This window comes from Pundamilia nyererei, unplaced genomic scaffold (assembly GCF_000239375.1).
Source record: "Pundamilia nyererei isolate P.nyererei 1_Seehausen unplaced genomic scaffold, PunNye1.0 scaffold00036, whole genome shotgun sequence".
NCBI classification, from domain to species: Eukaryota; Metazoa; Chordata; class Actinopteri; order Cichliformes; family Cichlidae; genus Pundamilia; species Pundamilia nyererei.
This window is the reverse complement of record NW_005187437.1, coordinates 3,828,711-3,851,188: the sequence shown is the minus strand read 5'-3', so window position 1 is coordinate 3,851,188 and position 22,478 is coordinate 3,828,711. Positions and strand designations below refer to the sequence as shown.

The window sequence follows — 22,478 nt, the reverse complement described above, 5'->3', positions numbered from 1 at the left end:
GTTACGTTGAAACCAAGCACACCATTGTTTTTCTTGTGACATTACCAATAAGTTTGATGTGTCACATGGCCCTCTTTCTATTGAAAAACAAAAGTTGTATCCAAGATGGCCGACTTCTAAATGGCCACCATGGTCACCACCCATCTTGAGGAGTTTGTCCCCTCACATATACTAATGTGCCACAAACAGGACTTTAATATCACCAACCATTCCCATTTTATTACGGTGTATCCATATAAATGGCCCACCCTGTAGACTATTTTTTTAATGGAAAGAATAACTTTTAGGCTAAAGTTGCAGGTGGACTCATTTGAGGATTACTGGTTGAAATGGTTGAAATATGTACAAAATGGGAGGCCCGATTTTGTATAATCTCATTGTATTTTCTGGTTTGTTTGTTTTTTTCGGTTTTGTTTTGTTTTCCTCTTGTCCGTTTGTTTTTTTGTTTTATTTTGTCCCCCCCCACTGTAATTAAGTTGTATTGTTGTACATGCTGTATAAATAAGAAAAGCAATAAAACATAAATAATAATAATAATAAAGAATATCCCATATAGCCTACCTTTGGGTTAAACAAAAACTACAGTGCTGAAACTGGAAGTTTTAAATATCAAATGGAAAGCAGAAGATGATGCCATGATTGGCATAATGTCTCAAAGCTAAATTCCCTGTTTGAACGTGATTGCTTTGGGACCTGTCTGTGTGAACTTTTTATGTTGTGTGACTCGATAGGTTTGGTGCTCTGGCTTCCTCCCATAGTCTAAAGAGGGTTAAATGTATGATTCAAGTTCAGCTTGTAGTCTGAAGTACTTAGAAGGAAACCATTATACTATATGATACCATTTATATAATCTACACAGGGATATGATTGTGCGTTTCGAAATGAATGTCACTAACAAATTGAATTAAATTTTACAGACGTTTTATTTTGTATACAGTGGTTTCCTCCATTTAAAAATTGTACAGTACAACACAGAAGGGTAAAGATGAATGATTATAAATGCAGCAGAGCTAATTTAAAGTCCAGTATGAAACAATAATGCAAAATACAGTATAACTATACTATACATACTGCATAAATGTGCTCTAAGAAGGTAGTTTTTCACACCATCTACAAAAATGACAAAATCTTGGTCAAAATGCACTAACATTCAACCCACTAGCACAAATGGAGAGCTTTAAAACACATGGCAGTTGTCTACTTATTGTACGAGTTCACCCAGATAATGATGATGGTGATAAAGCTGACCGAGATGAAGAGAATGTAGAGGCCAAACAGCAGGCGGTCTATGATGAAACCCACCTGCATCCACTCCTCTGAGCTTTGGCTGTCCTTTAGCTCCTGATCAACCTTCAGGCGAATGGCCTGGAGGTCCTTGCCCAGTTTCTTGAGTTCATACACAGCCAGGTCCTCCGCTGATTGCCCCTTTGGCTCTTGAAGCCCCACATAAGTTTCAATAGCTGCCACAGCAGTCCTGGTCTTAAGGTCTATTTCTAAGCAAAGTCAAGAAGAAATATTCATAGTCACCTAATCTTGTAACCTTAGATTTCTAAACTCGCTACTTATGTTTGACATACCTGAAACTCTTGGCTTCTTATTCATTCGTGGCATACAAACAATAACACCCAGAAATTGCAGAACAAGGACTCGCATCCAGTGAGGGACAGGAGAGAAGTCAGCAGACCCACACAGCAAGTTGGTGATGAGGATTGTTTCCAGCAGACTGGCCACCATCAGAGCCAGGCAGAGAGAAAAGAACACGTCTACAGAGAGACAAAGGAACCCAGAAACAATACAAGTTTACAATGTCACAGTCTAAGTCACTAATCTATATATTTTTATCTTAAAAGCTGTTCTTTAAATGCACATGTAAATATAGTTTTAAAAAAGTGAACATTATTTACAAATTTGGACATAATAATATTGATTTGACTATTTCACACATGTTATGTATGTGTATCTATAACAAGTATATAAGTATACAATGCTAATACTGCATTACAGTATGTATGTGAGTACAGATTTTCAACTTGACTCTATAAGATCGAGGCCTGATATGGGATGTAAGGGTTCCCTTAACTTTCTTTAACCAGTACCTTTCATATTATATATATATATATATTTTAGTATAGGATAAGTTAATAATTAAAAAACATAACTACAAACAGTTTCAAGAAATCACCGTAGACATTTTGTTGAGTGTCACTAACTTATGAGGGGTATGGTGTTTCCGGTGACCGGCAGCAGGTCATTCATGATGAGCAGGAAGACGGTGTAGCCGAGGATGAGGGTCATCTTGAAGGCGGACCTGTCCACACTCTGTGGTGGCAGCAGGAAGCTGAAGAGGTCGACTGTGATGAGAAAGCAGCTGGGGAGGAGGAGGTTGACCACATACATAGTGGCCCGGCGCTTCAATCTGATCTGTACAATAAGGGAAAACTTGGTCAGGTATGTTTGTGCTGTGAAATCTTCTTATCGTGACCAAGTGGATCGTGTATGTAAGCAAATCGTGATTTTAGCTGTGTTGGATTTACAAAACAGGCATTATGAACACATTAATACGAGGTATGTGAACAAGCCCAAGTATGTGCTCCTTTCTGCCTAATTACAGCAGTTTATTGGCACTGCAATCCACCTACTTGAAATTCAAGCTCATCATAATAAAGATTCTCATTCTCTCCATCATGATTGACTTTATTGGCGGTGATTTCCAGCAGCTCCCATTCACCCATGGTGGCCATCACACTCTGGGAGATCTGTGTTATTAGTTCTGCAGATCTTCCAAGATAAATCTTTATATCCGATGCTGTGGAAAAGCAAAGAGGAAAATACTGAGCTAAAGGTGAGCTCACTAATTGTCCACATGTAATGTATATGTATAAAATATTTTCTGACCATAGTGCAAGTAGGAGTTGAAGGTATAAATGCAGTTTTGTATGTCGAAGGGGAAGGTGTAGATATTGAGGTTACAGGAACTAACAACTCTGACAGGTATAGCAAGATTCACTTGACCATTACTGTACAGGTACAGATAGGGAACAGGCGGTGCCTTGTTTTCCTCCATACTGTAAGAACAATTATGATGGCGTGAATAACAAACATGGCACCTATTTGAACATTTGCTAAGAATTACAGTGTCTAGTAGTTAGATAATTATGGACCTATAAAAACATAGCAACTGCACAGTTACATGTAATAAATATTGCTGTAAGATGGCCAAACATTAACAAAGACAAATACAAAATGTATTTATTATTAGGAAAATATAAGGAAAAGACTTGTTTTGGTTCCATAGATTATAATATGTGTATGCTTTGAGAGGCACAGGCTTGGTAATATATCACTTACAATTCATTGATTACAATATCGGGAATCCAAAATTGGCTTGAGGGAAGAGCCATCATGTCTGTACCACACTGAACTGGGTCCCAGCTGACAAATTCATTTATCCACAACTAAAAGAACAAAACTCATGACAATGGATAGAACACGCATGCTACACGTCATCATGATGTTTTAAAAAATATTATTCCTGTATCACAGAAGAACAAATGTAGCCGGATCATTGCAGTACTCACACACTGTAGCCAAATGTAAGCGGTCAAGAGTTGTGCCTTTTCATCCTGAAAGACAACCCAGTATATGCCAAGGGATTAAAAAACATTGGTGTTGCTATGGAAAGAGAATCATTTGAGCAATGTGGATATGGTTTATCCATTTCTCTAAGTATTTTGCCTTTACTTAAAGAGTTTTAGAGTGCAGTCTGTATACACACTTGTTACATTTTATGTGATGTGATGTTCTGATCGGTGAACATACCACCCCTAGAATCCCATACAGAGTGAAGAAAATAGTGACATTGGTGCATGTTGACATGTTCCTCACAGGCCGTATGTCACTCAAGTCAAAGACCGGAGACAGAGCTTCCAGCAGGGCAGGTTGGGTTGGTTGAGAGCAGCTAATGGTGTAATTACTGCAAAAAGCTGATGAGACAATGAAATAATATTGAGTGTAATTATGTTGCAATGTTTGGCTTGCAATGAGATTTTAACAAGAAAAAAAATCTGTGTTTATTTTGTACTTTGTAGAAATCATTTGGAATTTAATGAATTCTATATTGATTTGAATTTCCAATTTATAACTCAGTACAAGATAATTTCACTAATCCTGAAGTTCTTTTACTATGTTACACAAACATTGTTCAGTAGACACCAAAAAACTTTCTTCTAGACTTTTTCTTTTTGAAACTGATGCTGACCTGTTGTTGAAAATGAAACTCAAATACTCATAGTATGGTTCAGAAAATTCTCACCTGGCATGAAGATACTGAGGGAAATAATCAGGGTAGACTTGATTGATGACAGGAGACCCTTGAATAAAAGCAAGTACAATCAAAAGGTCTGATGGTTAAATGATGAAATATTTAAATAAAGTAACAGAGGATGTATTGAATTGGTGGTGCTGTACTGATCCTAAGGAATAACATAACATAAACACAATGCAGGTATACCTTACCATTTTGAAAGTGAAATTGTTGTATTCCAGCTGCTTTGGAAACTGTTCTTTGATATACTAGTGAATAATAATCTTCTCAAAAATGGACACATTCAAAAAATTTTGCTGTCAGCCCTATTAGTCAGCGCCTACAGTCCTAAAGTGTGTCTCTACTTATCTGGGAAACTAACTCTCGCAAGTCTAAGTCAGCCTTCATGGCCAAGATATACATAATGTCACTAAACAAAACGTGATGTGGACAAACCCATGGAAAAGTTGTGGAGCAGGCAAAACTAAAGGCAGGGCAAGTGCTTTGCCTGTAGGTGTTTTCAGACAACATGCAGATAAACCACAGTTAATGTACTGTACCTCAGTGTGTGACTCGAAAAATGTTGAGGACTGACCACAGCAAGGTCAGTGCCACACCTGCTGATCACAGGCAAATGAAGAGGTGTTGCTGTGTGACAAACAGGTTGACTTTGCTTTCATGCAAAACCTCCTATCAGATAACCTTTTCCTTTTTTCAACAATTGTGCAAAGAAGAGTGGGCCAGAATTCCTCCACAGTGACGTTAAAAACGCATCAGCAGTTACCACAGATGCTTGATTGCAGTTCATGCTGCCAAAGGATGACATAACCAGTTATAAGGTTTAGGGGGCTTGCACTGATGTTTGAATATCTTTTTCTAAATCATGAAAAACAGTAAGTTATAATTTAAAGGCAGATTTTTATTTATTCTTTGTATTATCTTTGTCTGCACTACAAACACTTCATAAAGGCAGTTTAACTACAGTTGCAGGATCAGTAAACATGACGCACTAAAGTCTCCTCTTGCACTGACGAGTTTGAAAAAAATGGAGAAATAAAATACATTTCCAGAAGATTTTCATTTTTTTTTATTTTTGTAAGAAAACAATATCGTCTGAGACAACAGCACGTGTTCACCCCCCTTCCTTTTTTTTTATACAATTAAAAAAGTAACATAGGAGAAAGTGTACTTATTAATATTTATGAACATGCTCATGTTTGTTCTTAAAATACCAATCCAATAATATCTTTGCATATTTTTTCTTGAGGAGTGGTGTTTTTTTCTCTTTGAAAAAATTACCCAGGCTCATTGTAAAACAACGTATTATATTTACCAAAATTCATGGTATGTACCATGCTTCATGTGTAAGCTGTGTGTGTGGCTCTAAATCAAATTAAAAAAGAAGATGTTGCCCACCTCTCTTGAACAATAATGTCATGCTTAGTTTTTTTTTCAAAAATATGTATTATTTATTTACAAAATCAGAAAATACGAATTTAAATGTGAAAAGTGACTCCTGTAGACCTTCATGTCATATTTAAATCTTGACTTATTTAATTCATTTGTAACAGTAAATGTATGAGAGCTTTTGTGCTAATTAACGTTTTTAACAAAGAAAGCAATATATTAGCTAAAGCTGTCTGCTACCAAGCACAAATAAAGGATAAATACAACAATGTGCATCTGCTTATTACAGAAAGAAGAAATACAATAAAACAGAATGAAAGAAGGCAAAGTTATGATCGAACAGAAACAGGCTGACTTTAAAAGCAGCTCATTTTGTGCACACGCCTTTGATGCACCCCTCACAATGTGTGGGCTCATGCGGGCTGTCAACGTCAAAGCTTCTGAAATACAGCTTCCGTCCACCAGGGTTTTTATGGTAGCACTTTTGTTTTATTTTCTCCACCAGATTCTCCATGAGGATGTGCACATTGTCAGATTCCACGCTGGGATTCTCCATTGGAGCTTCGGAGCACATCTTGCAGTTCTGGCGTAAGGGCCTCACCTTGACAGTGCCCTGCCCGTTTTTCAGGCGCATGTGGAAGAGCACCTTCACCTTGTTGGAAGGCCATTCTCTTCTGCACATGGAACATTTAAACCTTGGAAATGAAAAAGAGCATGTGTTACTTTACTAGAAGAGTCTAGAGTGATTATATGATTATTTTTAATACGAGTTTAAACTTGCATCGAATTGTTTTTAACGAGATGGCACCCACGCAAGGAAGTGAAAGGAAACAAATGATGTCAGCTCCATCTTACATCTTCAGTTCTAGTGTTGCTAGTCTAAAAAATATGCTCCCATCATTGAAACTCCGGAATATTCTTTTTACTTTTAATGAACTAAGCCTCCTTAGCAACTACATTTATTCCCTCATCTTTAATGTTGCAATCTTCATGCACAGTAATTGGCATAATGCAACTATATTTTTATATATTAACCTATGAAATATACCATACTGAATATACAAACCACACTGACCTTGCACCTGTGTTCCTGATGTACTGCTTCCAGCCCATGTCTACGTTGTCAGGCTCAATATTTTCATCATACTCTAAATACCAAGAGTCTCCTCGTTTAAGACTCTGTGCTTTAATACGAAAGATACGTATCCATTCAGGTGGCAGCATCTTTTCGGTTAAAGTGGTCGCTGGTAGCTGAAGAAGAAGGATAACTCTAACAGCTGATGTGTGCAGTAAACAAACAGCTGGTGAGAATGAGTCACCCTCCTCAAGCTGCGAACTTTGACTGTGGCTCTGTCAGAAGAGTTTGTGGGGAAGACAAAACTTACAACTGTAAAACACGCTATCTTAAGTTTCAGTTGCAGTTTTGTACAATCGATACTGGTGCACCTGAAGACTGAGAGAACTGAAACTGAAAGCGTTTCTTGTTAAGCAACACTGACACCTTCTGGTTGCTCTCCATGCTCCTCTTTGCCCAGGTAGACTCAGAAGGCTTTTCTGTATTGCTATACTTTTTGCACACAGTGTGGTGAAAATGTGCAAAATGTTTTCACTGTGTATAAAAAAAGACATTAGTGAACATTAGTGGAAAAAAGAGCTGATAAAAAACATTAGTGAACACGTGATTCTTATCATCGTGCTTATAACTCAACTCAGCACTATACCTGCACTCTACTGATTTTGTTTTTCTTTTTGTAGCTTCTCCCTGGTAGCAGGTAGCTCTGCATATGTCTGTGCACATGTTCAAGCAGGTAATCTTTTACTTGTTAAGCAAATGTGTGAAACTCTACACTATGGAGTCATTAATTATAATAATGTAGAATAAGAATATATAACATTCATTTATTTATTTGCTTTTTCTGGTAACATAAGAGCAAAAAAGATGTTAATTTTACATGTTCACCACTTTATTTATTTATTTATTTTTGCCAGAGTGAGAATATTTCACTCAAAGTAGTGACTGACAACAAATGTGTGCACAAAGGCTAAACCATAAACCAGCATAAACCAGCAGATTCCAGTGTTGCTAGAAAACATTTCAGTTTCATTTCACTTACAATCTAATGATTCGCCATCTAATATTCTGATGTTCATTGTATAAACCATAACTGAAACTTAAGGAAGCCTGCTTTGCACTGGTAGCTTTCGGTTTCCTCTCAGCTGGTACCGCCTTATTTAAAGTTCGCAGCTTGAGGAGTCATTCTCATGAGTTCCTTGTTTACAGTACAGATCAGCTGTTAGGGGTTTCTTTCTTCTTCAGCCGATTTAATTGAAAAGATGTCACCAGAATGGACACAAATCTTTCAGATTAAAGCAGAAGATCTTAAGCAAGGAGACTCCTGGGAATTACAATATGATGAAAATATTGAGCCTAATAAGCCAAACTTGGACTGGAAGGAGTACATCAGGAACACAAGTGCAAGGTCAGTATGCTGAACAACTGTTAATTACTGCAGCTGGTTTGCATTGAGTATTTGCATGAGTGTTAATATTTACACTATTGTGTATTTGTGTTACATTAATATGCCTTACATTACGCAATGTGCGTGATAACAGTACAACATCAATACATTTTAGTTATTAAGGAATATTTGTTCATTCCTTGTTTGGTACAATTCCAGAGTTTGAATGATGGAAAATAATTGGAAGTGGTATAAATACAACTTTACCTAAAAATATAGATTTTAGTCTACCAATACTTGCCTTTAAGAGCTATTCTAGCGATTCTAGCTCTGTCTGGTATTGTGTAAACTGGAATAAGTAACATCAGATGGTTTGTTTTCCTTTTATGTTCTTGTTCTTCACTTTTCAAATGTCATTATTACACTATTAATTAGCCAAAAAGCTAATAATTTGGTCTGCTCAGTTACATCTAAACATATATTTATTAGATTTTCCTCTTTCTTTTTATGACATGTATTGTATTACTGTGGTGGCACATCACTGTAACACTGTAATGAATATACTATGGTCATATTCACCTATCCATCCACAAGTTTCCACTGAGTATTCTCTAAATAAAACAAAAAAGCTGAGTAAACATAAAAAGCACAAGCTTCTTCCCTTTGAAATATATTCAACTTTCATAGCTCGATAGTATTTTTTTTAACAAATTTAAACATAAACATCATATGAATCACACATTCATCCATCAGAGGGGACACAGTTAAGCATGAGAAGCTCAGTTATATCTCCTCCCACTGCCCTTGTAAATGCATTTGATTCCACCCAACATCTCTACTACTTACAGATGTGATTCTGAGTGCAACACATAGGGCAGCTATCAGCTTTTACACAAATCATGAGTTTAGTGCAAGTTTGTTAGGTTGAAAGAAAATTTCTGAATTTTTTAAAAGTAATTTTGACTTCTACTGAAACAGACATTCTCTTTCTCTTTTTTAATTTCAAGTTTCAAATGTTCCATGTGTCGAAGAAAGTGGCCTTCCAACAAGGTGAAAGTGCTCTTCCACATGTGCCTGAGAAATGGGCAGGGCACTGTCAAAGTGAGGCCCTTACGTCAGAACTGCAAGAAGTGCCCAAATGCTCCAATGGAGAATCCCAGCGTGGAATCTGAGAACATAAACACCCTCATGGAAAAACTGGTGGAGAAAATAAAACAAAAGTGCTACCATGAAAACCTTGAGGAAAGCTACCGACCTTTCAGACTCTATGAAGTCAAAAGTCCCCATGAGCCTGAACACTGTGAGGGGTGCATAAAAGGAGTGTGTACAAACAATGTGTAGTTTTAAATCTATTTACTTATATTATCAATATCTGATTCAGGGGCTTTAATTATGCTGTTTGCCTCACATAATGGTAATGTTAGTGCTCAGTCATTACTTCAAAGCTGAAGGGTATACAATTCACAAATTCTGCACAAGCAAAACATGAAGTCCATTTGTGATTAGACATGTGAAAACGTACTGTTTACAAACAAAATGCACATAAGTCAAAACTGTCTACTATCAGTAAATGTAGCATAATGTTTACAGGAGTCACTATGTCAAAATGATTTGTAAATAAAATTTAAAAAAAACATAGTGGTGATGTTGCAATAAGAATTTGGGAATTTATGATATTGTTTCTTCTGTTGAATGCATTGTTGTTGAGGTGGATAGCAGTTTATTTATTTATTTGTCTTCTGTTTAATGAAGTAAGCTAAATGACATGAAAGATCATATACAACTGTATATTATTATTATTATTAAGATTTATATTTTTCTTTGTCCCCTGTTGGTCTGAAGTGTTCTATATAACGAGCAACTGAAATGAAACAAGTGCATCTTTGTGCCTCTTTGCTAACAACCTCTGTGGTTTAAAGTAAGAATAAAAATTGCAAAAAGATGCAGATTTTGCACATATAATGACACTATTTAGCAAGCATAAATTAAAAATGAATTAAAACTTTTGAAATCGCTGTTGAAAATGTGTCTGCATCTGTATATTGCCAGAGCTGGAAGTTGTTCTTTAAAGACAAATTTACTCACATCTTATCAGTTTTGGGTCTGTTTCTTCAGGTGCTTTGAGCAATGGGAAGCATGATTTGATCAGGCTGCAGCTAAAAGGCCTTAGAACCAGCTGCATTCAGAAGTTACGCAGATACCATGAGTAGCCCAGTAGTTGAAATTATTACAGATATTAAAAAACATCATTTTAAGACAGTGTGAATCATGTATGAGTAAAGGCAGTAAAACATCACTAATGGGGACAGAGTATAAATGCATTAGGTGGAAACAGAAACGATGTCATAAGTAGTAGAAGGTTTATGTGTTTAGGTTTACAAGATGATGAAGGAAGGCTTGCAGACAGCTGTCCACATGTTGTAGCTGTTTACGATCACCAGGGGGCAGTGTCACTGACAACCGGTTTGAGGCCTACTACAGCTTCTACTGCTGTTGATCTTTCAGCTAGTCACCGAGAAGAGCGGGGTTAAATCGAAACTGCAATCGAGTGTTAAAAACTGTGAAAAGTGTCCAGTAGCGCCATTATCTGTGATTTTCGTGCTTTTTTTGATCAACTTTAATGTACACACGGAAGAAGAAACGAACCGGTTAGCTAAGCGGTACTCTTATTTTGAAACAGGAAACAAGGGAAAACGTCGCCATGGTTACAGGTAGCATTTGGCTAGCTTCTTAAAGACGCTCTTCACATGTATTTGCTCAATACTGTAGTTTGAGTACTCATATACCATGGGGGAGTCCGATACTTACCACATACGACCTAATCATCAGCAGAAGTGAGTTGATTCATGTGGTTAAACGGCTTCTTTTCCACACAAGTAAAGGAAACTTAATTTAGCATTTTAGCTAGCTGATTCGCGGTCTACTTTTAGCTGCGCAGTTGTTCCAGCCTTGAATAAATGACATCTAACGTCAAACTTAATTTAGTAGTATAAATACTTCCATTCGTCAATCAAAATAATGTGGTTACGTGTGCAAACTTGAATTTTTAACCGAAGTTTAGTCTGTTACAGCGTTCATTGCAGATTTATCTGCAGGAACTTTACCTATTTTTCCTGTACAATGCAGATGTGCCAGGGCATTCAAATGTGATTACTTTAGGCATGTAATTACAATATACAGTGCCATAGGTAAATAAGTTTAAAATGCAAATGAAAAAAAAACTTATAGCCTATTGAATATAGAATGTATTGTTCACATGACGTTTATTAGCATGCATGTTGCCATTATTAAGATATTTGTGTATCAGAGGCTCATTGTGCTCGTTGGAAGGTTCATTTGCTGTCTTGTTGTTTTCCTGTAAATCTTGCAGGTTCAGGCCAGCTGTTGTGAAGGAGTGTATTCGTGAAATTGTGAGGGAGCGACTGTCTGGGGTGCAGTACAATCCAGAGGAAGTCCCAGAGCTGACCCGTTCACTGGCAGACTCTGTGAAGGACAAAGTAAAGAGTGAGTGAAGCATTGTCGCTCTCATGTGCTGTCAAAAGGACAGAACATTCAATTATTTCTGAAAATTTTAGCTGCAGCTTAAAATGACCACTTTAATTATAGAATGTGGCAACCATCTGTGTATCTGTTTAAATAACAGTAAACTTGTGTTTCATGTAGAGGTACCCAGGTGTCATAGGCGCTTTTTTCCAAGTAACTGAAAGGTTCCTTCAAACGGCTGTTTTCTGCATTTCCACTGTGGTACTCAGACCTGTAAAGATGAGGCATTTTAATCTGCTGCATGTAAATTTTTTCATGCAGCTACCACTACATCTCAGGGCAATATGTGTCATGATTTCCAGCTTCAGTACTGTGCAGAAATCTTGAGTCACCCTGCATTTCTTCATATTTTTCTTCCTAGGAGCCAAACTTTTTTACATTTTTAAAAGCTGGTCCTGAGCAGTAGTTCTCCAGGCTTTCTGAATGCCACGGCCAACTTATTCTCTCATTTTCAGTCCAGTCCTTTTACCTGACCATTTGCATAATTTTCGTAATTTTTTTGTTTACTACTTAACACTGATCTATAAACCATTCAGGGGATGAACCAGTGTTTGTGTCTACTTATAACAGAAAACTTGCCAAAGAACTCATTTTAAATTGTGCCTTTAGGCTCTTTGTTACAAGCAGCCTGTCACAAAAACACATGATTGTTCCCATTACTTTAGTTGAATATAAGGAAAATGAACATATAATTTGACAGGCATAAAATATTTTTTGAGCCAACATGGTGATTCCCAACAAGTTATTTTGTCAAAATCAAGTATATCTTTGCATAGTGTCCAGTGTGCTAGTATTATATTGGGGAAACTGAAGAAGTGGAAGATAAAAGAAGACATGCCAGTCTTAAAAAACTATGTACAGCAGATGAACTGTATCTGAAAGTCATTAAGACATCTTTAGGTAAATAAGGTTTTTTCCTTAAGTTGGAAAAAAAATCCTGCAGAGATCTGACACAGGGCCTGAGAGATGGTGCTGCCCCTTCTGCTGATCCATCTGCTCTTCACTGAAGGTTCATCAGAAATGGTCTCACTGAATGGTGGTTGTCAGGAAGCCATTCTTTAAGAAAGGAAAAAGAGAGAAAAGACTGGAATTACACCAAATTACACAAGATCTGGACTGAAAATCAACATGTCTTAATGAGTAATGAATCCAAATTTGAACATTTTGGTTCAAGCCATCAGTATGTATAGACAGAGGACAGTCAGAACAGAGACACAACAGTGAGTGTGTACACATCTATAAGACACGGTGGAGGCTCTGTCATGGTTGGGGGCTGTATTTTTAGCCAGTGGTGTTGGGGATCTATCTTTTTTTATCGGTGTTAGCTTTTTGATGCGTGTTGACTTATTCAGGGCTCCAGTACCACAATGGTTTGAATGCAAACATTTCTGAAAGTTTCAGCAGTGGAAATGCAGCAGTGACAAGACTAAAAGGATTGTGGATCTTCACAACAGCCTGTTGGAGCAATAAATGTATAACACCATAAATTCCTGGCCCCACAATATTAATGAATTATTTCCCATTTAAACAAATTTGATTAGTAAAAAATATTGACTAATATTTATGTTACACAGTATTTTTTTCTTTTGGATGTACATATAAAATACTATCCTATTCTCTTTGTGAACAGATTCAGGATTCGACAAATATAAGCTTGTTGTGCAGGTGGTCATTGGAGAACAGCGAGGGCAGGGAGTCAAGTAAGTCTTCATTTGGTACTGGAAACATTAGTCTTGCTCTTGACTTTCAGAAACTGACTTTGACACAGGGATTACGGTTAGGTCTCAGGGCTCAGTGTATTTTTTAGACATGTCATATGTTGTACCAGAGAACGGAGACCGGATCATTCAGGTTATTATCAAAGATCTGCTCTTCATATTTACATCATCAGTATCAGCAAACACCTGATTAAGGTAAAACTGTAGTGATTCAAAGTTACTAAAAATTTGAAGTATCAGTAAAAGCAAACGGTAGGACTGTCTCAAGAAGACACAACCATTATTTTACATTTTTTCAACATAGTTTTTTTTTTTTTAAGTAGTTCAAACTTTAAGATTTTCTTAGCTTGGTCTCTGTTTGTGTTTTTTTTCTCCCCAGGATGTCTTCCAGGTGTTTTTGGGATGCTGACACAGACAGCTATGCAGAGGATGTTTTCATGAATGTAAGTGCTCTGCTCAGTCACAATTTCATCACTCGAGTCCGCTTTCTAAAAAGCACTCTGATTGTCTTTCCACAGGACAGCTTGTTCTGTGTGGTAGCAGTTTTTGGAAGCTATTACTACTGAGGAAGAGAGGATGGACCACAGGAAAAAAAGACTTTTACATGAAAATGAGCTGGCCTCAACTAAAGAAGCGACGCACATCTGGTCTTAAAAATGAAAAACCTCATTGAGATTTTGTGACTTATTAAGGACAAAGACTTGTTATGGCTTTTCTTTTTTCTTTTTTTTTTACCTCAAAACATTGTAATTGTATAAAATGATAAATATATTGTTACTGTATACAAGGTTACAATACTTTATGTTCACTTGGGTCTATTATATGCCCAAGTTACTGTTTATGAGAATAACATCCGAGCTCTGTGAGTTCTCTGAAAGCTGACTGCTTTCAATGTGCAGTTTCCAGCATTTTTTTAATACATGTAATAACATGGTCATCTGCTCTATGCACAGAGAAAGGCCAGGCAGGTTTATTCCAAGCCAAAAGCCTTTAAAGTGTCATTATCTTCATACAGTTTCACAAGAGTCTTTAGTTTGTTTTATGCAGTAAACCTAACAAATGAATAAAGGTCAGATTTAATATATTTGGTGACATTTTAATTTTTCACCTCTACACCTGTTAATATAACTTTATTTATCCCACACTGTTGAAATTCAACTATCACAACAAAAAGTGAATCAAAGACATACAAAAGGCTATTGTTGGTATAGGAAAATGTTATTGTGAAAAAACAAAAGCTTGTATTATTTCGAGCAGTTGAGTGAGCAGAACTGGTCCAGCAGAGGTCAGTATCTGCCTGTAATCGCCAAAATCCAGATGCACAGATTTTTATTTTATTTTTTTAAATTAAAGTTATGTGTGTTCGGGTCGGAACCGCCACGAGTCCCGACTTCGTCAAAGGAAAAACAAATTGTTCAGCAGTTTGCGGCGGGACTCCTGGTCCCTGTTTCTGCACAGAGCACGAAACAACTCGGAAACAGTTTTAGGTCCTGGTTGGATTTAGCTATAAAAAAAACTTCATGGTAGAATTTCACCAGCAGTTGCAGTCTAAGATGATGGAGTTAGTTTAGGAAACCTCGGTATGAATGTCTATCCATGTGATAACTTGTCAGCAGCTTTCAAAATAAGAGCTCAGAGACTGTCTAAGTATGTCCAAGATGAAGTAAAAGAAATCATGAATTGTCTAGGAAACCCACCTTCTGTAAATATACAAAACATTAACAAATTAGTCTTTACTATATATTAACATATATTCATTAAGTGATGCCGTTTTGAACAGTGATGGCATCAAGCTGAGAGCTAATTACACAAGGCTCCACTGACAAACAGGTCATAAAAGAGCAGGAAAATACTTAATTTGTATGTTTATAAGTTGTATCTTTAAATGCTTAGTTTTATTTACTGATGCAGGAAATTTATGAACCATTTTATGTTATATCTCGTGTTAAGCATTGAATGTTCTTGGATTTTGAATGAATAATTCAATTTAAAATTCATTGACATCAACACATTTTTCTGTCTGGTTGTTCAGTGTTCCTTTGGTTCCTGAATCAAAGTCAGTCTGACTGCGATCTAGTGCATCACAGATTCAGCCATCGTGAGTTTGTTGGCTTATTGCGAACATTATTTCTGTGGTGTTTTCATTATTGTGATTATTTAATGGCACTTTCAGAAGTGAAGTGATCATAGCTTTGCATGCTCGACTGTCTTTTCATCCTTTTATGTCAAAGACAAATGGACTGTATAAAGCTGCAGAAGTAATACTGTGTGTGGATAGAACAGCACCATAATCAAACCGTGCCTGAAAAGCGTCCCTGTACTTTGTGACCATGTCATTACGTTTACGTTTACATTACCTTTTTTTTCTTCATCAGGCTGGTTCCATCACTTTGTAGCTTGAATTTTAAATGACACTTTAGCTGATTGTTAGTTACTCGGTCATTAGTACTAAATTAAACTCTTTAGCATTTAGTTTTAAAAATATGGCATAGTGTCATGTCTAAAGTTTTTTTTTTTTCCATCTTGATGACATGTAGGCATCTTCCATACTTGTGCCCAGAAGTCTCCCTGGACTGTGGCCAGAAGCAGTACTGACACCCTGTCTACACTCATAGCCCCCTGGCTTCTTATTGTAAATAAAGTGAATTGCAGGTGTTTCTGTCTGTGTGAAAAACATGTAAGATCTTCGTTCAACAAAATCCATAGGTGTTTAATTGGACTGAGATGTGGTTTCATCTGCCCTTTGGATGGAGGCATTGTCAGTTTGGAAGCGAATTCTCACATCAGGATAAACCTGTTCAGTAACTGAATACATTGGATTACAGATAAAGGTTTTATTGATTTGCAGTGACACTTATATCTAAGGAAAGAAAAAGTCAACCCGTCACAATATCCACCACAGCACAACAAAGTCTCAGAAAGCACTCAGGACAGGGGTCAAGGGTTAAGATGTTTCCTTTAAGTCTTTTTTCTGTCCGCAATTTAACATTTTAGAGACTATAATATATCAGTTTATACTAACATATACAAGATATGGGACTGTTGTGTAATAAAAGGTTAGTAAACTCCAGATGATTGCATTACACAGTTCAGGCTTGTTTTTGCAGTAGAGAAACTGGAATTAGCAGAAATGGTTGTTATGGGTATATGGTACACTGGTTATTAAAAAAAATGGTACAAATGATACAAAACATTCTAAACTGACTAATTAGTTCATATTTGGGGCAGGGATAGCTCAGTAGGTAGAGTGGTTGCCCCATGATCGGGAGGTCGGGGGTTCGAATCCACTGAATGGTTACCCTGCGGTACCCCTGAGCAAGGTACTGTCCCTACACGCTGCTGCCCCACTGCATTGCTGTTATTTTAAAATAAACTATAGTTTACAACAACAACAAAAAAAGAAATACCAATTTGATGGCAATGATAAAAGTGCCATAATGGTATTTAAAACAATAATAAAACCATAAAGTCCACACATTACACAGCACTATACAAAATACCTTAGGTTTAGTTAAATGTATGGCTTTTGGTAATTATTTGGTCACCTAGCAACAATCCACACAAAATGGTGCATGCAGTGACTTTCTTATTTTTCACACAGTCAATATAACTCATGCATGCTGCAGAAATTGTGGAATGCATATGAAGACAGATATCCACCAGATAAATGAAATATGTTTTTTTTTCTAGAAAATTGAAAAATGTACATTTCTTTGCTTAAACAGCCCACCTGTCTCTCGTCCTCAAAACTCGGAGTGCCAAGCAACCTTCAAACGTTTAAGCTGTTCCAGAAACTCAGTTGGGTTTGCTTTTGGAGCTCTGAGATTAGGGGTCTCTCACCAAAGCAGTATAGTTTACTGAGATTATAGGACAGACCTTTAAACTGTGGCCACAGGTATTACGTAGAGTTGTAACTTTAAGCCATCACCCTGGTTCCATTAAGATGAGGCTGGCCTGAGTGACCTGGATTGTGGCTATAAAAGGGAGGGTGAGTGCTTATGATGAGGGAAGCTTCTTCCAGAAAATCCTAAAAAGCTATTTCAAAGGCTTACTTGTGTTCCTTAGCCAGACTGCTCAACTGTCTTCCTCCAGTCTCTCTGTGTATTCTGTCATCTCTTGGGCTGCTCTCAGATGTTGATTGAAGCTGTTTAAGTCACAGGTTAACTGATCAGCTTATGATCAGCTTACCACTAACATAATTATTTGTTATCCTGTGAACAGTCTGTAAATCTTAAGTGTGAAGCAGATAAGGCCAAGTCAAACGTGCACAAGGTTGTCACAGTTGTCTTTGTTGGTGTGCAAATAGTTGTGTAGTAGTTGGGTTCTGCCAGACATCAACGGAATGACAAATAACAACTTAGACTGCACGCTAACATAATGACTTCAGGGCCTTGCATTACTTTGCCAGCCCAGCACAACACCAAACTTGGTAACTTCTTTCCATTCAGAAAGGAAATACTGCAAACATTGTGAGACAAAGCAGAAGAAGCTTAAGTGCGTTGGTATTTGAAGCACCTCAGGACTGCTTTTTCTCAACAGGCTGGGTCATGTTGAAGCAGACAGTTACTTAACCAACAACACTGACACTTTGACCAAATATAATAATTGTATGACACACCAGGATATTCAGTATACAGGAAATTCAGAAGTCATGGCTGATAAGGAAGTCTACAGACTACTTAAAGCCAGGGATACTGCTTTCAGATCTGCTGACAGTCTGAGGGCAGCCAGGGTCAACCTGTCACATGTCGCATCAGAAGAGCCAAACACCGCTACTCCTACAGAGATAGGAAAGGCTTTAGGAGTCTGGGGAAAGGCATTTAGACCATCATGGACTACAAGCACCCACCAGAGACCTTTGACAGTAACATTGCTTCCTTTTTCCTCCACTCAGCTCTCACCCACCAGGGCACACATGCGCACACACACACACGCACACACACACACACACACACACACACACACATGAAAAAATAAAACTTACATCAGAATGCTGTTCATAGACTTTAGCTAGGCATTCAACACAATCATCCCCCTTGGAGTTAGTATGCAAACTGGACCCGCTGAGCCCAAACACCTCACTTTATAATAGACTTCATCAATGGGGGACCACAAGCACTTTGGGTCGACAACAACACATCGACCACCATCACGCTGAGCACTGCAGTCCTCCAAGCATGTGGTTTCATTAACTTTGTGGATGACACAAACGTAATGTGGTCTCACCAAAAAAACAACACAGAGAGGCCAACCAACTGGTCGTGTGGTACAGTGGCAATAATGACTTCTTAAATGTGGAGACAACAAAAGGGATTGTTCTGCTGTGGAAAGGGTGAGCAGCACCAAATTTATGGATGTGCATAACACAGATGACCTTTCCTGGACAAACAAAAATGCATTTATGGTCAAAAAAGACAGTACACACAGTAAACTTCCTCTGCAGATTGAGGAGAGCGAGAGCCCCGGTGCTGATTTTGTGCTCCTTCTACTGAGGCAGAATTGAAAGCATCTTGACTACCTACATCACTGTGTGGTTCAAAAAATATACTTCCTCGAACCTCAGCAGCGCCATTTACTGCAGTGCACAGTAAATAGCGCAGGAAAGCTCACTGCTGTCCCGCTGGTCTTCTTCATGGACCACTTCGTGGGCTCAAACCTTTACTGTACATGCATAATTCATATTCTTCTAACTTTGAATTATTCTTATTTTGTTTGTGGACTGGGTGAAACAATATTTTACTCCTGTGTATGACTGGCAAATATGGCAGAATTGACTTGTATTAGCTATGTATTAGGTTATTGCAGACAAAGGTGTGATGAGTTGATTGCCTTGTTTCACTGAGTTATATGGAAATTAGAGCTGATGGAAGATCAGTTAGAATCCAGCAGTGATGGTGGCATCACAGTGGCAGTGGCACCATTAAATGATGTCTGAAATCATACTTCTCTAGATCAAACAGACAATTAACAAAACAACTGAGTTTGAACAGGGAATTTATTTCATATAACATTGCTTGCACAGATGGAAATGACTCAGGCGGCACTTATATAAATGTATATAAAACTTCTTTAAATACATTTAATCTAATATTAAAGTATTAAAATGAATTTATTGATCTTTTGGTCTACTGTGGCTTTCACTGTGAGCACCATTACATCCTTTCTCTTACTTATCCCAGTGATTACCAGCCATTTATCTGTCACATGTGCCATTTTCAGTCTGTTTGATGTAGTCAGTTTATTTTTTTTTTTAAGTGGTTCTAAAGGTATTAGATCAAAAACAAGTGAGACACATTTGTATTTACTTTTACTTGATTACATTCCTGATGTACAGTTTTTAAAATGTGGGCTAAAACACAGTTTGGATTTTAATAATAATAATAATAATAATAAATTGCATTTATATAGCACTTTTCGGGGCCCTCAAAGCGCCTTACAATGCCACTATTTATTCACTCTCACATTCACACACTGGTGGAGGCAGCTACAGTTGTAGCCACAGCTGCCCTGGGGCAGACTGACAGAAGCGAGGCTGCCATATCGCGCCATCGGCCCCTCTGGCCAACACCAGTAGGCAGTAGGTGAAGTGTCTTGCCCAAGGACACAACAAGTTCCCTTTAACCACAGTTAGCAGTTGTGACAATTAGGAGTTATTTAACAAAGATCATCAGTTAAGGAATTGAGATCTCTTCTGTCTCAGTTTGTCGATGAAATTGAAAAGTTGTGTTATATCACCCTGGAGGTCACTTTCATATATGTTTCTGTCTTAACAAGTGCCCAGCCAAGCTGAACTATCCAGTGGGTATTCTGGGCAGCATGAACCCAGAGACTCATGTACAGTAAAACCTTTGTTGGTAATCACAGAGGTTAGACGTGTCTTGTAGATGGCCACTAGTTTTGCAAATGCTCTCCAAGCCATTAATGTTTCATGTTTGGCAACTCAAACCTTCAGCTCCCTCCACAGATTTTCTGTGGGATTAAGGCCTGGAGACTGACTAGGCCACTCCAAGACCTTAATATGCTTTTTTCTTGAGCTAATATTTTGTTGCTTTGACCGTGTGTTTTGGATCATTGTCATGCTAGAATATCCACACATGATTCATTTTCAATGCCCTGGGTGAGGGAAGGAGATTCTCATCTACATTTTGTCCCCATCCACCCTCCCTGTGATGTGGTGCAGTTGTCCTCTTTTTCTTTGCATAAAAACACCCGAAAGCACAATGTTTCCAGCTCCATGTTTGACGGTGGGCACAATGTTCTTGGAGTCTTTGGTAGCGTTCTTCCTCCTCCAAAAGTTAAGTTGATGCCAAACAGCTCGATTTTGGTCTCATCTGACGACATAACTTTCCCCCAGTCCTCCTCTGAATCATTGAGATGTTCAATGGCAAACTTCTAATGGGCCTATGCATGTCCTTTTCTGAGCAGGGGGACCCGTGAAGCATTTCAGTCGTTCACGGTGTAGTATGTTACCAACTGTTTTCTTGGTGACTATGATCCCATGAGATCACTGTGCCATTATGGCACCGGATACCGGTACCCATCCCTACACCTGATGAAGCCAACAGAACCACATCATCCGCAAAAAGCAGAGATGAGATTCTGAGGCCACCGAAGTGAAAGCCCTCCGCCACTTGGCTGCTCCTAGAAATCCTGTCCATAAAAATTATGAACAGAGTTGGTGACAAAGCGCAGCCCTGGCGGAGCCCATCACCCACCGGGAATGACCCCGACTTTTTGCCGGCAATGCGAACCAAGCTCTTGCAATGGTTGTATAGGGATTGAATAGCCCGTAGCAATGGGCCAGACACGCCATACTCCCGTAGCACCTCCCACAGGACACCCCGAGGTACACGGCCGAATGCCTTCTCCAAGTCCACAAAACACATGTAGACTGGTTGTCAGTCTATTTAATTTAAAAGTCTGAATATTTAGAAGTTTAATCTTTAGGCCTAATCTTTATTTTCCTGTTATGCTCTGTAAACTTTGTAAGTAGGAGAAACCCGGAAACCAGTTAAATTATTATTCATCCAAGAACTCAAATCTAGCATATATTTGCATCTTTTTAACTAATTAAAGCATCTGCTTTTTAAATGCATCCCATTCACACTAATCATCTCACAGCTGATAAAACTGAATATATATATTTATAATGTATTTGAGTTCATTTACAGTTCAGCTGTGCTTCACAGCCAGATTAAAAAAATCTAGCTTTTCAGTGCACCAAAAAAATAAGTAAGTAAATAAGTTCAAACTGAGCATCAGAATGAGGCAGAACGATGATTTAAGTGACTGATAGGAAGGCTAAAAGTAATTCACATGCAACTTGTTACAACCAAGGTGTGCAAAACAGCATCTTTGAACAGCAGCAGAAGACCACACCGGGTGCCACTCCTGTCAGCTAGGAAAAGGAAACTAAAAATACAGTTCACAGCAGCTCGCCAAAATTGGATGATAGGAGACTGGAAAAACATTGCTTTGAGAAACATTCAGTGATTCACACTAGAATTGGTGATGTAATGGCGTGAGGGACATGATTTTTGGCACACTTTGGGCCCCTTAGTACCAAATGAGCACTGTTTAAAGATCACAGTCTATCTGAGTTGGTTACCATGACTATCCCTTTACCAGCATGGTGTATCCATCTTCTCTCTTCCAGCAGCCATCATGAAATGATAGTTTGATCCATACCTCTGCTAGCCTTACCTCCAACAGCTGATGACAGGAAATTAGCTCTTTACTACGGAGGTCTTGGTCTATTAAAAATGTGCAGCTGCAACACAAACTCCAATGATTTTGCTTGTTTTCAGTACTGCCTGATGTTTTCCTCCTCGGTTACATTAGATCAGGTTCAAATGAAAAAGGCTGAACAGAATACATGTTTATCTCAGCATAGGCTCCTTCACCGTTCCAGACAGTTGATATCACCACCCAGAGTGCATTGCAAAGGACTAATGGTGAGATTGATATTCCACCCATCTATCCATCCATCCATTCACTTCTGCTTCTCCTTTTCAGGGGGCGCTGAAGCCTATCCCAACTGTCTTAGGG

The 22,478-nt window shown here is 38.0% G+C and overlaps 4 protein-coding genes across 4 annotated transcripts; 2 read left to right on the top strand and 2 right to left on the bottom strand.

Moving 5' to 3' along the window:
- Positions 1-1,197: 1,197 nt before the first annotated feature.
- LOC102213549 (5-hydroxytryptamine receptor 3A-like) lies at positions 1,198-3,876 on the bottom strand. Its single transcript, XM_005730381.2, has 8 exons — positions 3,820-3,876; positions 3,579-3,623; positions 3,349-3,455; positions 2,896-3,065; positions 2,640-2,806; positions 2,211-2,421; positions 1,578-1,763; positions 1,198-1,493 (listed from the first exon to the last, which is right to left on the bottom strand). Exons 1-8 carry the CDS (start codon positions 3,874-3,876, stop codon positions 1,198-1,200), a joined length of 1,239 nt encoding a protein of 412 aa, XP_005730438.2.
- Positions 3,877-5,374: 1,498 nt separating this feature from the next.
- Positions 5,375-7,066, bottom strand: LOC102202566 (receptor-transporting protein 2-like). Its single transcript, XM_005730338.2, has 2 exons — positions 6,786-7,066; positions 5,375-6,405 (listed from the first exon to the last, which is right to left on the bottom strand). The coding sequence occupies exons 1-2, from the start codon at positions 6,932-6,934 to the stop codon at positions 6,078-6,080; spliced, it is 477 nt and encodes a 158-aa protein (XP_005730395.1). The 5' UTR covers positions 6,935-7,066; the 3' UTR covers positions 5,375-6,077.
- Positions 7,067-7,990: 924 nt separating this feature from the next.
- Positions 7,991-10,002, top strand: LOC102202283 (receptor-transporting protein 3-like). Its single transcript, XM_005730337.1, has 2 exons — positions 7,991-8,190; positions 9,177-10,002. The coding sequence occupies exons 1-2, from the start codon at positions 8,045-8,047 to the stop codon at positions 9,508-9,510; spliced, it is 480 nt and encodes a 159-aa protein (XP_005730394.1). The 5' UTR covers positions 7,991-8,044; the 3' UTR covers positions 9,511-10,002.
- A 632-nt stretch (positions 10,003-10,634) lies between these two features.
- On the top strand, positions 10,635-16,077 carry dynlt2b (dynein light chain Tctex-type 2B). The gene is made up of 5 exons (XM_005730336.2): positions 10,635-11,003; positions 11,540-11,673; positions 13,343-13,412; positions 13,810-13,873; positions 13,949-16,077. The coding sequence occupies exons 1-5, from the start codon at positions 10,957-10,959 to the stop codon at positions 13,994-13,996; spliced, it is 363 nt and encodes a 120-aa protein (XP_005730393.1). The 5' UTR covers positions 10,635-10,956; the 3' UTR covers positions 13,997-16,077.
- The last annotated feature ends 6,401 nt before the right edge of the window (positions 16,078-22,478 follow it).

Excerpts from the sequence above, each read along its gene's own strand:
- dynlt2b (XM_005730336.2), top strand. The coding sequence starts at position 10,957 with ATGGGGGAGTCCGATACTTACCACATACGACCTAATCATCAGCAGAA. Across the intron at positions 11,004-11,539 it reads CGACCTAATCATCAGCAGAA|GTTCAGGCCAGCTGTTGTGA; the intron begins GTGAGTTGATTC and ends TAAATCTTGCAG. Across the intron at positions 11,674-13,342 it reads TGTGAAGGACAAAGTAAAGA|ATTCAGGATTCGACAAATAT; the intron begins GTGAGTGAAGCA and ends CTTTGTGAACAG.
- LOC102213549 (XM_005730381.2), bottom strand. The coding sequence starts at position 3,876 with ATGTCAACATGCACCAATGTCACTATTTTCTTCACTCTGTATGGGATT. Across the intron at positions 3,624-3,819 it reads TGTATGGGATTCTAGGGGTG|GATGAAAAGGCACAACTCTT; the intron begins GTATGTTCACCG and ends GTTGTCTTTCAG. Across the intron at positions 3,456-3,578 it reads CTTACATTTGGCTACAGTGT|TTGTGGATAAATGAATTTGT; the intron begins GTGAGTACTGCA and ends TTGTTCTTTTAG.
- LOC102202566 (XM_005730338.2), bottom strand. The coding sequence starts at position 6,934 with ATGCTGCCACCTGAATGGATACGTATCTTTCGTATTAAAGCACAGAGT. Across the intron at positions 6,406-6,785 it reads ATCAGGAACACAGGTGCAAG|GTTTAAATGTTCCATGTGCA; the intron begins GTCAGTGTGGTT and ends TTCATTTCCAAG.
- LOC102202283 (XM_005730337.1), top strand. The coding sequence starts at position 8,045 with ATGTCACCAGAATGGACACAAATCTTTCAGATTAAAGCAGAAGATCTT. Across the intron at positions 8,191-9,176 it reads ATCAGGAACACAAGTGCAAG|TTTCAAATGTTCCATGTGTC; the intron begins GTCAGTATGCTG and ends TTTAATTTCAAG.